Here is a 14,470-nt window from a genome sequence, read left to right as displayed (position 1 = left end):
TAGGGCAGCTGACCCTTAGGCCATATTTGAATGACCTGTATGGCTGCATGTCCAATCTGTGCTGCGGTCCCTTCTCTGTCTGTTACCCTTACTGCTTTCCCCTTATCAGAATAATGAAAAAAAACAAACAAAAAAAAAAACAAGCAAGGCTGCCTGTCCACTCCTTTTTTTGTAAAAAAATGTTTCTTTTGGTGGTTCTCTCATTTAATTTAGATAGCGCAACAAGTAAACTGCATGTGTGTGTCCCCTTCCCATCAGACATGTCGTCTGTATAATATTTTACAACCAGTACAAATAAAGGCACGTGTTTTAAACCGGAATACCGTCAGAGCGAAAGTCATTCTTGATGCACTTTATTAGACCTGTTTGTCATTTTTTTTGGGAAGTCAGCTGAGCATGACTGTGTCCTTGACCAAATGCTTTGCATTACATCTGAGCGTCACCTTTTGTACCATGTAGCCCTCTCTGCATCAGTGATGTTCCGGACTTTTCTTTGCCTTTTCCTGTCCCCCAGTGTCCTGGCTCTCACCCTGTGACTGCAGGAAGCATGTGTGCGTATGTGTGTGTGAGAGAGTGCGCATTTGAGGGAGAGAGTGTGAGAAAGAGAAAACTTTCCAATAAGGCCAAGCATTCTGTTGTACTGCTCAGCGGATTTGGCAGCTGAAGGTCAGGAATTATTTCACATAATGATTTTTTTGTGTGTGTTTATGTTCCGTGTTGTTTGTAATTACGCACCCCTAAGGTGCACAGTGGGAGGGAGTGCAATCTAAAGCAAAGCCTTTTATCTATGTGAGCCGCTCAGTCTGAGCTCCAGCTTTCCTGTGGTGAAGTGGTGAGGGCCAGAGTTGCTGCTAGGGTGAGGTAGGAAAGGTCAGGGTCACTGCTATGATGAGGTGATGAAGGCTGTGGTCATTACTATGGTGAGGTAGTGAACGATGGAGTTTTTGATATTCTTTTGCAGTCTACAATGTGAGAGGAACAGGAAGCTCAGGAATGATGTTTTTGATGTGGAGTTTAATTGTTTTTACATTTAAGCAAACAGCAGAGCAAGCACGCCTGACTGAGAAACACAGGAACTTTTCAATGAAGGAAAGAAAGGCCAGGCCAAGTTTCAAAGAAAAGAGAAACCTGTCATGTTTTCTTGAAAACTTCCCTTCAGATCTTTCTGTTCCACTGGCAGGAGGCAGCGTGTATCTTTCTGCCATTGAAGTAGAGGAGAGTGGGGGCAGGGGGTTAAAGGTCAGGGCTGGCCATATGTTTGATCTTCCATTTTCTTCCACTGTTTCCTGTTCCCTCCTAGTCATCTCTATTACACTGTCTGTCTGGGGCAGCTGGTTCATCATGAAACACACACTTTTGCCACCTGACATGCACCCTGTATTCTGTTTGGGCAGTTGTCCCTCAATCATTCTTTGTAATTCAGTTAATCTGTCAATCATTTTCTTTTATAATATTCTATCTCTCAGTTCTTGTATCAACAAGCTGTCACTCAATCCCCTCACCATATAATGCAACAATATACCTTTGGATCCACAAGGAGAAAGTACCAGGGTTAATTCATATGGATACCTGTGAGAATAGAACATTTGCCCCTAAGCTTGGGCTGGGAGCATAATTAATGCATTTGGGGACACTCATCTTCTTTTAATCCTCTCTACTTCTGATCTGTTGGTGGTTATGGTTGGTAACAGCAGCTTCTAGTGCTATATTACGATACATAATCCATCGCCGCTGTACTGTACTTGGTCACACTACTTAGTGAATTTTCAGAAGCTCTGTAAAATTGGAATGTTTTGGCTTCAGCAGTTGGGAGATGGAGCTTTGTAGAGTGTAGAGAATCCTGAGCTCAGGATCTGCCACAGACATTAGATATGTATGGTGCAGACCTGGGCCAAATACGTATTTTTTTTTCTTTTCTACGGTTTACTGATTTTGTCTGGTGTATTGAAACCAATACTTTCAAAAAGTAAAAACCCTGCCTTCTGGTCATTGGCAGGCTCAATGACATCAGACAAAATCAATAGAGCACAGAAAAGTATTTGAATCTGAAACAAATATGTATTTGACTCAGGTGTGGTAAGGTGTGTCATTACTGAACACAAGTAACCTAAAATGTCTATTGTATGTCATCCCTGACCACTGGCATATTCGATATCTATGGGTTGGGAGGACATATCAGGTTAGTGGCCTTCCTGAAGAGGCATCTGGCTAGTTGATAGCTTGGCTCCTTGCCTGACCCGAGCAAAAGTTGAGGCATGGGCTGTCCATCCTGGAAATTTCTGCAAGTCCGCTGCATATGTAAGGAATTCTGAGAGTCAGAGCAGGAAAAAAACAGCTGTTGGCTTTGACACTACACATATGTAATCCACCCAAGGTCAGTCGGTGTGCTGAAGCACTAGACTACAACACCTCTCCTTATGGACCCCAGATGATCTGGTAGATGAAGTTATTTCCATACCACTGAAAATGGTGCCACTGCAAAAGTAGCTTTGTGTTCACTGATCTTGCCACTCTGACATCATATGAACCCCGTCCATCTGTGAGGCTCTGTAAGTGTTGAACCCTGTCAGTCTGAGTATGCGAGGCTCAGGTCTGTGTACCAGGTGGGATCAGGTTCACTCTAGTCACGCCCCTAAAGTTATGACTCCAGTTTTGGGGCCGACAGAGGAGGTGGAGCCTTTCAAAAAGGCTGGACACAAATAGCAGCGCATTTCATAGCAAAGGAATGAACTGGTATCTGCGTGGCTCTGATCAGAGCTCTGTCTGTCATACACAGGAAGGTAACCCTGAATCTGTGCTAGGCCATTTCTCTGTAACCGAACAAAAGCACCAGCCAAAGAGGCAACAGGAAAAGGAGAATTTGGCTTCAACCTGGTGAGTTTTCATTTGTAGGGGGAGGGGCAAGGGGTGTTGAAACTTGTGCGTGTAGAGAGAAAAAGCCTTTTTCTTTTTTATAAGGTGCAACCTGCTGTCTTGCAAATTTGACATTTTGGTTCACAGGTTTTGCATAGTCAGTTAGAATACTCTTTTATGCATATAAATAATTTCAAGAAGGCATGATGGAATATCTGGCTGATAATCATATAGACCAGGTGTGGGGTTGATTCCCCATTTAAATTCAGTCAATTAGGCGAATTAACTGGAATTTATTAATGAATTGAAAAATGCCAATGTTCTAAGAGGACTTTACAGTTGATCTCAATCCACTGACTGTATTGAAATGGAATTGCCCCCAGTCCTGGTAAAGACTGCAAAACGACTTAAAACATTTCCAGGATTTTCATGTTCAGGTATTACAGATGTCTTAAACTGTAATTGTCTTAAACCGCCTTACTAAATGAAGAAATAGCCCTTCTCCTTGTTCTTGTTCTGCTGGACTGTGTTGCATTAGTGTATTAACTGGAAGGGCAGGACCTGTCTCCTGTAGCAGTGTCAGTCAGTACACATGGGAGGGGGGATAGGGAGAGATGGAAGTTAGTGGCTGCCTTACACCACAGAACAAGCCCGTTCAACCTACAGCTTTTGCTGTTTTCATGACAACGTGACAAACTGCACGCACATGCTCGCACACACACACACATTCTCTCTCTCTCAAACATGTGCATTCACATCTTACACACAGCGTGTTTAATACTTTCCAGAAAGGGTGGTGTCATCTTTGTGGCCCCTCCACTTTGAAGACTCCTGTTTGCTCCCTGCTGCCCTGCTCCCTTTAATGGGAATGGGGAGGAGGAGGAGGTGATGGGGGCAGGAGGCTGAGAACTGGACATAGTTTGGGACTTGCGCAACATGAGTTCAAATCATTCTGCACTTCAAAGGCTAAGCTTGGCTGGCAATCGTGGGTGGCACTTCCGCCATCTCCATGCAACACTCCTCCAGTTGTCTGACATAAGCATTACCATGGCAACAGCTGTAGACTACTGGTAGCCATGGAGCACAGTGGTCGTGCGGCTCCACAAAAGAAGAGCCAAAGTTCACAGAGCTAAATGTGCAGCCTGCAGTTATTCTGGTTTTTGGTGTATTTCAGCACGTAAGTGATTCATAAGTGGGGACACATTGTACCTGCGGCATGCATTGACTGCTAATGGAAAGGAAACCACAGAAATATTCAGACATTGCAGCACTCCAGGACTTGAGTTTGACACCCCTGAGAGACCAGTGCAGCTGGAATGACAGCTTAATACATCTGCCACATACAATTGGTAATCAATGATGAACAAGGCTGGTCATACATGCGTCACTTCATTTACCACTATTATTAAGAAACTAACACACCCTCCTGAAACCAACTCTGTGGCACCCCCACCCACATCCTTCACAGGGTGAGATGTTTTCTAAAACAACACAGCAAAACATCCATCATTTATTTTTCAGAAACTGGGCCTGAGGTAAGTGGTGTTGTAATCTTCCATTTGATTTTTCAGTTCTTCACTATCCACCTGAACCTTGTGAAACCTGTTCCTCCATAAGTCCACATAATGGCTTTGTTTATGTTTACATCCCTTCATTTGCTTTCATCTACATTAAAGTTCTCAGTAAGCACTTTACAAGGTAAATGACAACTTTATTTAAATATTATTGATGTTTACACATGCCGTTGGTGTTAACCTCACAGTAAAAGATCTAAGGTACAAGACACTTTGATGTGACAAAAAAGTTTGAATGACCACATTCTCTTCAGATGGTAAGATGAAAAAAACAGTTACATGAAATAATTTAGGAAACATTGGGTAGCATTGCTTTGGAATAGAGCTTGTTTAATTTGAAATTGAGCTTGTTTAATTTTAATTTGATAAAGATAATCAATATTGTTTGTTGTAACTTGGTCTCATTTTGATATCAATACTTTCAACGGCAGGTCTACATTTATCAAGTTTTAATGAATGACTTATAGACAGGACCCTGTATCTGTGAGTAACTTGATATTTTTGTACATTGAAAATGTGTTTTTGAGATATCATTTCTTTTTGTACTGTTTATGAGTAACTTATTATAATAATGTATATAATATACATTTATGAAACATAGAATAATTCAATTTAGAGAGAGACATGCATACACATAGATACATGAAAACGCACATACATTCTTGCTCAAAGAAAGTGTGGATGTAGTCATTTTTCCTTTACCATGAATTAGAAATAAATGACAGTGTCATATTTCTAAATGGATTACGGTGTGTTTTTAATGGGTTATTGTATACATGATAGACCTACTTGTTTGTTTTTTGGTAGATGATCTATAGCCTAGGCCTTGCTGACATTAATTAAAAAGCATGCCATTTGCAAGGTATCAACCAATCAATCAGTCATCCTTCATTTATATAGCACATTGCATACACCTTAGTGCAACATATATATTCCAGTGTTAATTTTGCCTAGGTAATCTGAGTATTCTGCAGTTGACTACTTTCATCAGACTACTTAGATCAGGTGTTGTTATCAGATTTAGCTAAATGTTCAATGGGGAGAATTACTGGTTGAGGGCCTGGAGCATTTATGATGATGAAATCGGCAGGGAAAAAAACGGAGAAATATGCAAATTAACCCAAATTTGGTTCTTTATTGTGTGGACGTGTGAAGTTGTATCTGAATTCTGTGTGTTCACTGTTCACATGAGGCCAGAAGGTACAGACGTTGTGTTCTTAAGGGCTGAGCGCCTGTGGTCATTGTGGTTATTTCTGTAGGAAACCCTGAAAAGTGACAAGCTCTTGGTGCTGTATAGACATGGGACATGCCCCACCCAGCCGTAACATGGCAGATGGCATATCTGCCATCCACGTCAGTGAGTCACCCCACGGCCAGGCTTGGGTGCGGCTAAACCAATATTCATAAATGTAAATGCCATGATAAACACTAAGATTTGAATACCGAAGGCTTACTTGCATTTTGGTATATCTATTGCCTTCACAAATATGTGAAGATAGTGTGTGCATGTTTTCTTAAAATACGTACAACTGTAATCTGTTTTCGCTTTCGGGTCTGCGTGGACAAATATTTCGGCAACCCAATAACGCAAAGTCAGCATTTTTTAAAACCCACCAGCTCGTATTATTCATATAAATGCCATTCTGTAAGTTAATGCGTGCAGAAAGCTGTCGAAGTATTATTCACACTTGTAAAAGAAAATTCCAAATGAAAACGCATACCATTTAAACTGTTCCAATGAAGAAATCCCTATCCTGTCTACTAGGTTGGCGGCTGCACAAACGCGGTAGTCGTCTCTGAACTGTATTCCAAGCGGAAAATATTTGGACTGAACCACTTATACTTTACGTGGGGGTATGCGGAAAGCTGGTTTTAATCGGTGCGAAAAACAGCAGTCTGACATATCTATTATAGCAAAACTATATATAAAACGGCTATATAAAATAGCAAACTATTATAAAACGGCAAAGTAGCTACACAGAATTGAAGCCGCGATCCTCCTAAATACGCATGTCCATAAATCCCCCATGGCTATGAACCATGGCTAAGGTGTAGCGTTCCATTCAGCGCCGATATAACCATAGAATAACTAGATGGTGGACTCTCAAGTTACTTACTACCGCTTTTACTTTCTTGCTTTTTTTGACGACAGGAGGCTTTTATTAGTAACAGGATTTTCTGTACTGTATTTTAAGATGACAAGTTTGTCATCGTGATTTTTAAACTAGTTCCCGTTCCTTTAACCGTATCGGGAACGAGTACTTTCAATGTTACGAATAAGGAATCGACTATCTGGTTGGTGTGCTGTTATCCCTGTGCTTTCAGCAGCGCATTCGATAACTGTTACCTCTTCGAAAGCAGGAGTCGGACCCAAAGAGCTGTGACTTCTTCAGAGGCAAGGATGTGGCCAGAAGTGGCGTGGATTCTAGGAATTAAACGGCACAACAACGGCAGAACAAAATGGACAGTTAAAATTACCACTTATGTTTGAACAGTAAAGTCGGGCAAGGAAAAAAAAAACCCGATGTCTTATGGAATGTAGCTAGCGTTGGCTAACGATTTTCATTGAGTGCCTGATCTTGTCACTTTTCTTGGTAATGACCGGATTCACTCTTTCAGCTTTCCCCTTGTTCACTCAACCAAAGCAGCTAACTTGCTGCCTTCAATTAGTCGCTAACGAAGTCCGTTGTTAATATGACGTTGACTAACCTACCTGCCTTGCTTCTGTAATTCTCTTGCATTCTGTATATGCACGTATTTGTGCAAATAACATTGAAAACATCTTGCTTTTAATTATTATCCCACTAGCTATATATGTCTTATTGGTAGATACTTTGGTTAACAACTTTGCAACGAAGTTCAACAGTTGCCAAATCAGACTGTGGCTGGCTAGGTCTCTAGTCTGACACAAGAGCTATGGATGTGCTTGGGGTATTAACTGCGATTATTTAATTGGTAGACATTTCATGGATTCTCTTGAAAAAGCCTGTTTGTACGTCATAGCATTAGGTTTCCTACAGTATATGCTTATAATAAACTACTTGACGAAATGACCGCCCGTCATTGTATATTTGCGGCATTCTAAGGAAAAAAAAATTGGACTGGTTTCACACTCATACGTATAGGCTGGATGATTAATTTCCTATTGTCTGTACTGCGGAAATGACTGCCTGATTGCTTCTTCTGCAGAGGACGATGTGTGCATTTCCCTGGACCGCGGTGGTACGGAGGTCCTGCCTGCTTTTGCTGCTGGTGTGCGATGTGATCCGGGCCCAGGATCTGAAGCCAACTCGATGGCCTCTGTTTTCCCAGAAGCCTGTTTTGCTGGCCTGGAACGCGCCCACAGAGGACTGTGGCCCACGCCATGGTGTCAACTTCAAGCTGAGCCAGTTTGAGATTGTGGCCTCACCCAATGAAGGCTTTGTCAAGCAGAATCTCACAATCTTTTATAAGGACCGTTTGGGTCTGTACCCATACTACGAAAGGGATGTGGCGTTTAATGGTGGGATCCCCCAGTCCGCTAGCCTTACTGCACACCTGGAGAGGATGCCAGATGGTGTGAGTAAGTACATCCGTGAACTTGGTGCCAGGGGGCTTGCCGTCATCGATTGGGAGGAGTGGCGGCCCCTGTGGGTCCGCAACTGGGACACCAAGGACATTTACCGTGAGCAGTCACGGCTCCTTGTCGCCAAAAAGAACCCAGACTGGTCTACAGACGTTGTAAACAGGGTGGCCCAGCAGGAGTTTGAGATCTCCGCCAAAAAGTTCATGCTGGAGACACTGAGGTATGCCAAGAGCCTGCGTCCCAACCAGCTGTGGGGCTTCTACCTGTTCCCCGACTGCTACAACCATAACTACAAGTCCAGCCTGGAGAACTACACGGGTCGATGCCCGGACGTGGAGATGGTGCGGAACGATCAGCTGACCTGGCTGTGGACAGAGAGCACCGCCCTCTTCCCATCCATCTACTTGGCCCCCAAGCTGAACTCCACCTCCATGGGCCGCCAGTTTGTCCGGAACCGCGTGCTGGAGGGAATGAGGCTGGCGTCAACTGGTGAAGGTGTCACACGGCCCGTCTTTGTCTACACGCGGCCTACTTATGCCAACCAACTGACCCTGCTGACTGAGGTGAGGACACAAACTCACTATCTTTCACTGATTCACTCATCCACTCACTCAGTCTCTCATTCATTAACTCACTAATTCACTCTCGCTGTCAGTGATTATCTTAGCAATTCGCTCTCTTTTGCTCACTCTGTCACTGATTCACTCACTTGCTGGTTCACTCTCACTCACTGATTCGCCAACTCACCCACTCACTGACTCACCCACTCCCTTATTTACAGTGTTTGTAATCTCTGGTGCAGGGAGTCTGGTCTTTACCTGCAGTAAATTGCAAAGGAGAACGGCTGCACTCTACAGCTGCTGTGTGTTAAATTTAAATTGGGTACATCAAAACAGCCGAATTGCAACATGCTCCATTATTTCAACATTCATGAGAAAATGCCCTTGGGCTTCATGGAGCAAACACAGAAATGCCCTTGCTGTAAATGCCTATATATCTTGCCTCCTTTCACAGGCCTAGACACTGAACCAGGCAGACGAACAGAAAGCCTGGGCCAAATGGTTCTTACTGAGGAAGTCTTTCAGTAGTGTGATTCGTTTTTTAAAAAGGGAGTTGAAGATTATGATCTTATCTTCAACCAATCAATCAGTTATTTTATAATGCACTACCCATCAAGGTGCCCAATGTTGCTGAATAGTTGAAGAACAGGTTACAAAATGTAAAGCGATCCAAAACCTGGTCCCGTTACAAAAATGGTGTGGTACTATTTTAATGTGATTTTAATATTAACAACTTAAAAGTGTTGGCATTTTATTTTAATTGTATGTTTTTATGTATCCTTGAGGGTCAAGGGACTAAGTGTCATGATGCTGGATTGCCCCACTCCTTGCAGGATGTTGGTCACAGCAGGTCTCAATGGACCAGAATGAAAATCACAAACTTGCATTAAAGTTTTGCCTTTCTTTGCGATCACCAAAGTTTGCAGATTACCTCATTTAAGTCTTTGGGTTTCCCTTTGCTATAAATCCAATGTTCTGCCACACTGCAGTTGTCATTTTTTTTTTTTTTTGGCAACAAAATCTTAGGCCTCCATCTTGTCTGTTTCCTCCTGTCTAATCCACTACCCAAGAGGATCATTTGTAATTTATTAGTAATTTGATCCCACACTATTGCTTGTGAAAAATGTCCTCTTGGTAGACGTGGTTTAAAAATAGAAGGTGTTTAAAGAAATGCTTATTAATGCATGCTCTCAAAAAATGTTGCACTCACGATTTTGGATAGTATCAAAATTACACCGCCTGTATTGCTACCACAGTGTGCACTATTACTGGATACGGCCCAGCTCCTAATAATAGCACAATAAAGAAGAAATATCTTCAGTTTGTTTTCAGAAATAGCCAGTGTTGGAGCATTTCTGATCTTAGCTGGAAGAGTTCTACATCTGGGCACAATAGTATACAAGTCCAGCGGACTGGAAAGATGGATCAGATACAAGTTAATTTGTAAAGATCTGGGAATTTGGCTCATTGAACTGAATAAGCCAGTCCAGCTGTTTAACCTGGTGAATTTGTGCGGCACCAGGCATGTCCCTTTGGGCTGCCGTTAATGGTTAATTGACACCGCTAGCATCACTGTTTTAAATATTTCCTCAGATTGCCTCCAAACTGTTCGGGGAGCTGAGTCTGAGGGAGTGTACATTTCTCAATGTTCCAATTCTAGAAGCAGGTCTCTGAAATGTTTTTCCTAGCAGTGAGCGGACTGGCGGAGCAAACCGCATTAAACTGAGGAGACATGCTGGGACAGGCCTGCTGCTTGCTAAATATAGAGGGTCCATCATGGGAACAATCCAGGCTGTGTTCCCCTACCGGCCCGAAGCGTGCCTCCACATTTCTGCTCTCAGCAGAGTTACACCGAATGACACAACCTCCCAGAAGCCCCATAGGCCTTTTTAATGGCATCCGCTGGCCCACTGCCCACTGGTCTACTGGGAACAATACATCCAGAAAGCAAAAAAGGAATTCAGTTTCCAATATGAGATCTGGTGTTCTGCACAACCTGTGGTGACACCGTATGGTGCATCTTACGCCTACCACACCTGTGCCTGCTGTGTTTCTCAAAGTGTGGTCTGTATGATTGTCTGTTCTCCTGAGCAAACGCAGTGCAGTGTGTTTCCCCCCAGGGGTGGGGGTGCAGTGTAATTTGGTGGGCTGGACGGTGATGTCTGTGGGATTGTGTGTGGCAGTAACTAGAGGATTGGCTAGAGTAGACGACCCTGCAGCAGCACTGCCAGTGGGACCAGCCTCTGGGACTCACCCTCTCCAAGAGGAGGACTGGGATGAGAAACACTGTTAAAGGGAGTGTCTGTGTGTCTGTGAGTGAGAGTGAGCTTCTGCTCAGAGGGCATGCGTGAGAGAGTCATAGTGAGAGAGGGAGGCGCAGGGCGAGTCACAGCTGCAGGAAGTCTGAAACTGTGCCCTGGGAGAGATGCACAGAGCAGAGTTCTACAAAGGCTGGCTCAGTGTTATAATGCTGTCTGTCTGTCTGTGTCTGTAGACAGACCTGGTGTTCACCATTGGGGAGAGTGTGGCGCTGGGAGCAGCAGGTGTAATTCTGTGGGGAGACGCTGCCTACGCCAGCAGCAGTGTAAGTGCTAGCCTTTATCCATATATAATTATACACCGTATACATATCTGTGTATCCTATACACCTGTATATCCTGTACATACCTCTGTATCATATGCATATCTGCGTACTGTATATACATCTGTGTACCATGTACATGCATATCATGTAGGCTATACCCGTATCCCTTGTGCATGCCTGTATATCATATGCATACTTATGTGCATACACTTGTAGAGAGGCAGCCATGTAGTATAATGATTAGGGAACAGGGCTTGTATAGCTCAGATTGCAGGTCTGATTCACAGGTGTAGGACTTCAAGCTCAGCTCATGTAAGAAGTTTATTTCTGTTACATTGTTCATTGTAAGTGGTGTTCAGTTCTGTGTGGAGTTTGCGCGTTTGTATGTTCATGTCTGTCTCTGCATGCATGCTTTCGTGTGCATGGGAGTTTAATATGTGTATAATGCGTGTGTATAATGTGTATGTGTGTATGATGTACGTGTGACTCTCTATGCAGGCCAACTGTCGCAGTTTGAATGATTACCTGCTGGGTCCGCTTGGCCGGTACCTGCTCAACGTTTCCACGGCAGCAGAGCAGTGCAGCAGGGCCCTGTGCTCCTCCCGCGGCCGCTGCCTCCGGCGTCGCGCAAACGACAACGCTTACCTGCACCTGAGCCCGCACAGCCAGCCAATCGTGAGTGAGGGCGGCAAGCTGATGGTGAGTGGCCAGCCCAGCGCCGAGGAGACGGAGCAGCTGAACGCAAACTTCCGCTGTCAGTGCTACAGCGGCTACCAAGGGGAGGGGTGCGCGCAACCTGGGCCCGGCCTTCCCGGCGCCTCCCCCAGCCTGCGGCTCTACCTGCCTGGCCTGCTGCCCCTACTGCTGCACATACTCCTTCACTGAGCCAGGTCACCCTGCCCCCTGGTGGCAGGGAGGATTTCTGCAGGCACCGAAGGCAGGACCCACGGGCTAATCTGTACTGATGGTGACAAAGGAGTTACTTTGGGGCAGTGATGGCTGGAACCATTACTATGATCGTGAACCCTGAACCACAGGCCTCCCCAGCCCTGGCTTGTTGGGACAGTTGGACTCCTAAGGTCCTTATGGACTCCAGCTGGTCCTTATGGACTCCAACCTGTGGTAGGGGCTTAGGCTTCTGGACACCTGTCCAAAATCTTAGTTGAGGTCTGAGCAAAATCAATAATAATCACGCACACATTTTCACCATAAGTTGTCTTTAGATTTTTCTGAAATTCTTAGATGGGATGGTGCAATTGTAAAGCCTAAACCAATAGGATGTTTAGTTGCCTTTTTTCCAGGTTTTCAGCTGAAATGGTCTCATCCACAGATTTTGTATATCCAAAGGTGTGTCTTACAGTGAGGAATTTCTGGGTCATTATCCACATGCATTTTTGAGCTCCTCAGTCCCTTAACTTAGGTGTGCGGCCCACTTGCAGGTGTGTATGTGTGCATGTGCATAGGCATGATGGTTCTGGATGTGACTGACGCAGACTGGGTGGTTCTGACTGTTACATGTGACTGTCAGTCCACCAGCCTCTAATCTGAAGGGCAGAGCGGAACACATTAGGACAGGGAAGCATATTCAGACAGTGTGTGTGTGTGTGTGGGTCAGATATTTGCTTAATGCCTTATTTCTTAAAGCTTCCTCTCAACCATGAAAAGAAGTCTCAAGAGGAGCTATAAAATAAAATTTTTATCAAGGAATATGTATTTTTTTGAACATATCTATTTTTTATTGCTTTGTTAAATCTTTTTTTGATACTTTCAGTGTTAGAAAATCTGGAATACTGACAGACTAGTACTAATGCGTATTATTATGGTTCCCTCATATGGCTTTTCTGGGGGGGGGGGGGGGGGACAGAGGGCTTTACCTAATGGGGTTACAGAAACTCTTGCGTGCCCTCACGTTCTAGTAGAAATTCCTTGAAACCCTCAGGGCTTTCTGAAATGTTAAGGTAAATGGATACATATTATAATGCAGAAACACTGGGATCTGGCTGCCCATCCCACCCCCACAGCTTGACACACTGAAAACCACAGCACTATGCAGCTCCTGAACTTTCCAGGAAGACCTCAAATTCACAGCTGCTGAGGCATAAGCTACGGCTGTTTCCAAGGAGAAGAGTATTTCTGCTTTCCACACCTAGAATGCAATTCGGCTTGCAATGTGTGCCACCCACATCCGCCTCAGAACAGTCATTTAAAAGGATTTCAGTTCCTGGAAAGCTTCTGAGTTGCATATCCATGCCATTTTTAAGAAGGGTTCTGCTTCACATTTATTTTCCCTCACAGTATATTATCCCGAGTAAGTGCTAGTCAAGAGGTTCAATGGTATTATTTTGTGTGTGAATCTGGAATTCCGTGGAACTTTGTCTGAATTCAAACTGGAATAGACCCCCCTCCCCCCCCTGCACCTGCCATACTCTGACTTCCTAGAGGCTTGCACTGTTTCTGTTCCTTTCACATCATGTCTAAGTGCTAAAATGTATTATATAGCCTATATTTCACATTCACATTGGGTGTATAGGTGTTCTGTAAGTAAGTATGGACAATTGCTATTATAGTTTTAATTTAATTGGTTAATCATGAATTTTTTGTGGCTGATGCAGGGTTGAGTTCACTGAAGGCCCTGGGAAAATAAAGGAATGACATGTGCTAATCCATGCCTTTTCTATATGCTGTGCATATGGAACTGTACGCCTTGAAAGTGAAGTTTATATTTCAGTCATTTTTAGCTATGTTTGTAACTTTGTGAATAGAAGGTTTGCCTTCTAGGTGAAATTATTCAGGTATTAATTGCTGAACACTTTGTTTTGACCTCCAAACAAACAAAATTGAAAACAAAAATAAAAAAGGAACCAAACTGATCTATTGCTATTTTAGATGTATGGGTAACTGAAGCAGGGCCCTGTTTCATGAAGCAGGATTTAGGAGTTCCCTAACTGCACTGGATACAACTCAAGACTGTATCAAATCTGGAACGTGGACTGAAGTAAAAAGAGCTGTTCCAGGTTTTACTTAAGGCAGTTATCCAGCTAACTCCGCAATCCTGCTTTGTGAAATACCCCTCAGCTTTGCATGAATCAATTTGACAGAATGTGTGAGGTGATGTCATCAGATTATATTTGCAGACATGCCTTGTGGGGGCCCATATTTATTAACTATCATCAGATGGGTTTCCCCTCTGTCTCTCTCTCCCTTTCTTTTCACCCTTTACTAACTTTTCTAGTGGGAGCAGTTGTCTTCTTTTGGGATTCACTTCATTTAAAAAGGGAAAATCGCTGTGCCAAAACCAATATTATTGGACTGGAGGTACAGAGAAAGTCTTGTT

At 43.7% G+C, this 14,470-nt stretch overlaps 1 protein-coding gene across 4 annotated transcripts; it reads left to right on the top strand.

The window, feature by feature from the left end:
* Positions 1 to 2,715: 2,715 nt before the first annotated feature.
* On the top strand, positions 2,716 to 14,006 carry hyal2b (hyaluronidase 2b). Of its 4 annotated transcripts, none has more exons than XM_064305950.1 (4): positions 2,716 to 2,874; positions 7,617 to 8,555; positions 11,047 to 11,136; positions 11,635 to 14,006. In XM_064305950.1, exons 2-4 carry the CDS (start codon positions 7,623 to 7,625, stop codon positions 12,019 to 12,021), a joined length of 1,410 nt encoding a protein of 469 aa, XP_064162020.1. In that variant the 5' UTR covers positions 2,716 to 2,874; positions 7,617 to 7,622; the 3' UTR covers positions 12,022 to 14,006. The 4 variants fall into 4 exon arrangements, with proteins under 4 accessions (XP_064162020.1, XP_064162021.1, XP_064162019.1 ...); XM_064305951.1 differs by lacking the exon at positions 2,716 to 2,874 and adding an exon at positions 6,440 to 6,822; XM_064305949.1 differs by lacking the exon at positions 2,716 to 2,874 and adding an exon at positions 6,442 to 7,021.
* Positions 14,007 to 14,470: the final 464 nt, after the last annotated feature.

Source organism: Anguilla rostrata, chromosome 13, assembly GCF_018555375.3.
Source record: "Anguilla rostrata isolate EN2019 chromosome 13, ASM1855537v3, whole genome shotgun sequence".
Lineage (NCBI taxonomy): Eukaryota > Metazoa > Chordata > Actinopteri > Anguilliformes > Anguillidae > Anguilla > Anguilla rostrata.
Note: the sequence above shows the minus strand (reverse complement) of the source record. Positions and strands in the feature narration are given on the sequence as shown.

Excerpts from the sequence above, each read along its gene's own strand:
- hyal2b (XM_064305948.1), top strand. Across the intron at positions 8,556-11,046 it reads AACTGACCCTGCTGACTGAG|ACAGACCTGGTGTTCACCAT; the intron begins GTGAGGACACAA and ends CTGTGTCTGTAG. Across the intron at positions 11,137-11,634 it reads CTGCCTACGCCAGCAGCAGT|GCCAACTGTCGCAGTTTGAA; the intron begins GTAAGTGCTAGC and ends CTCTCTATGCAG.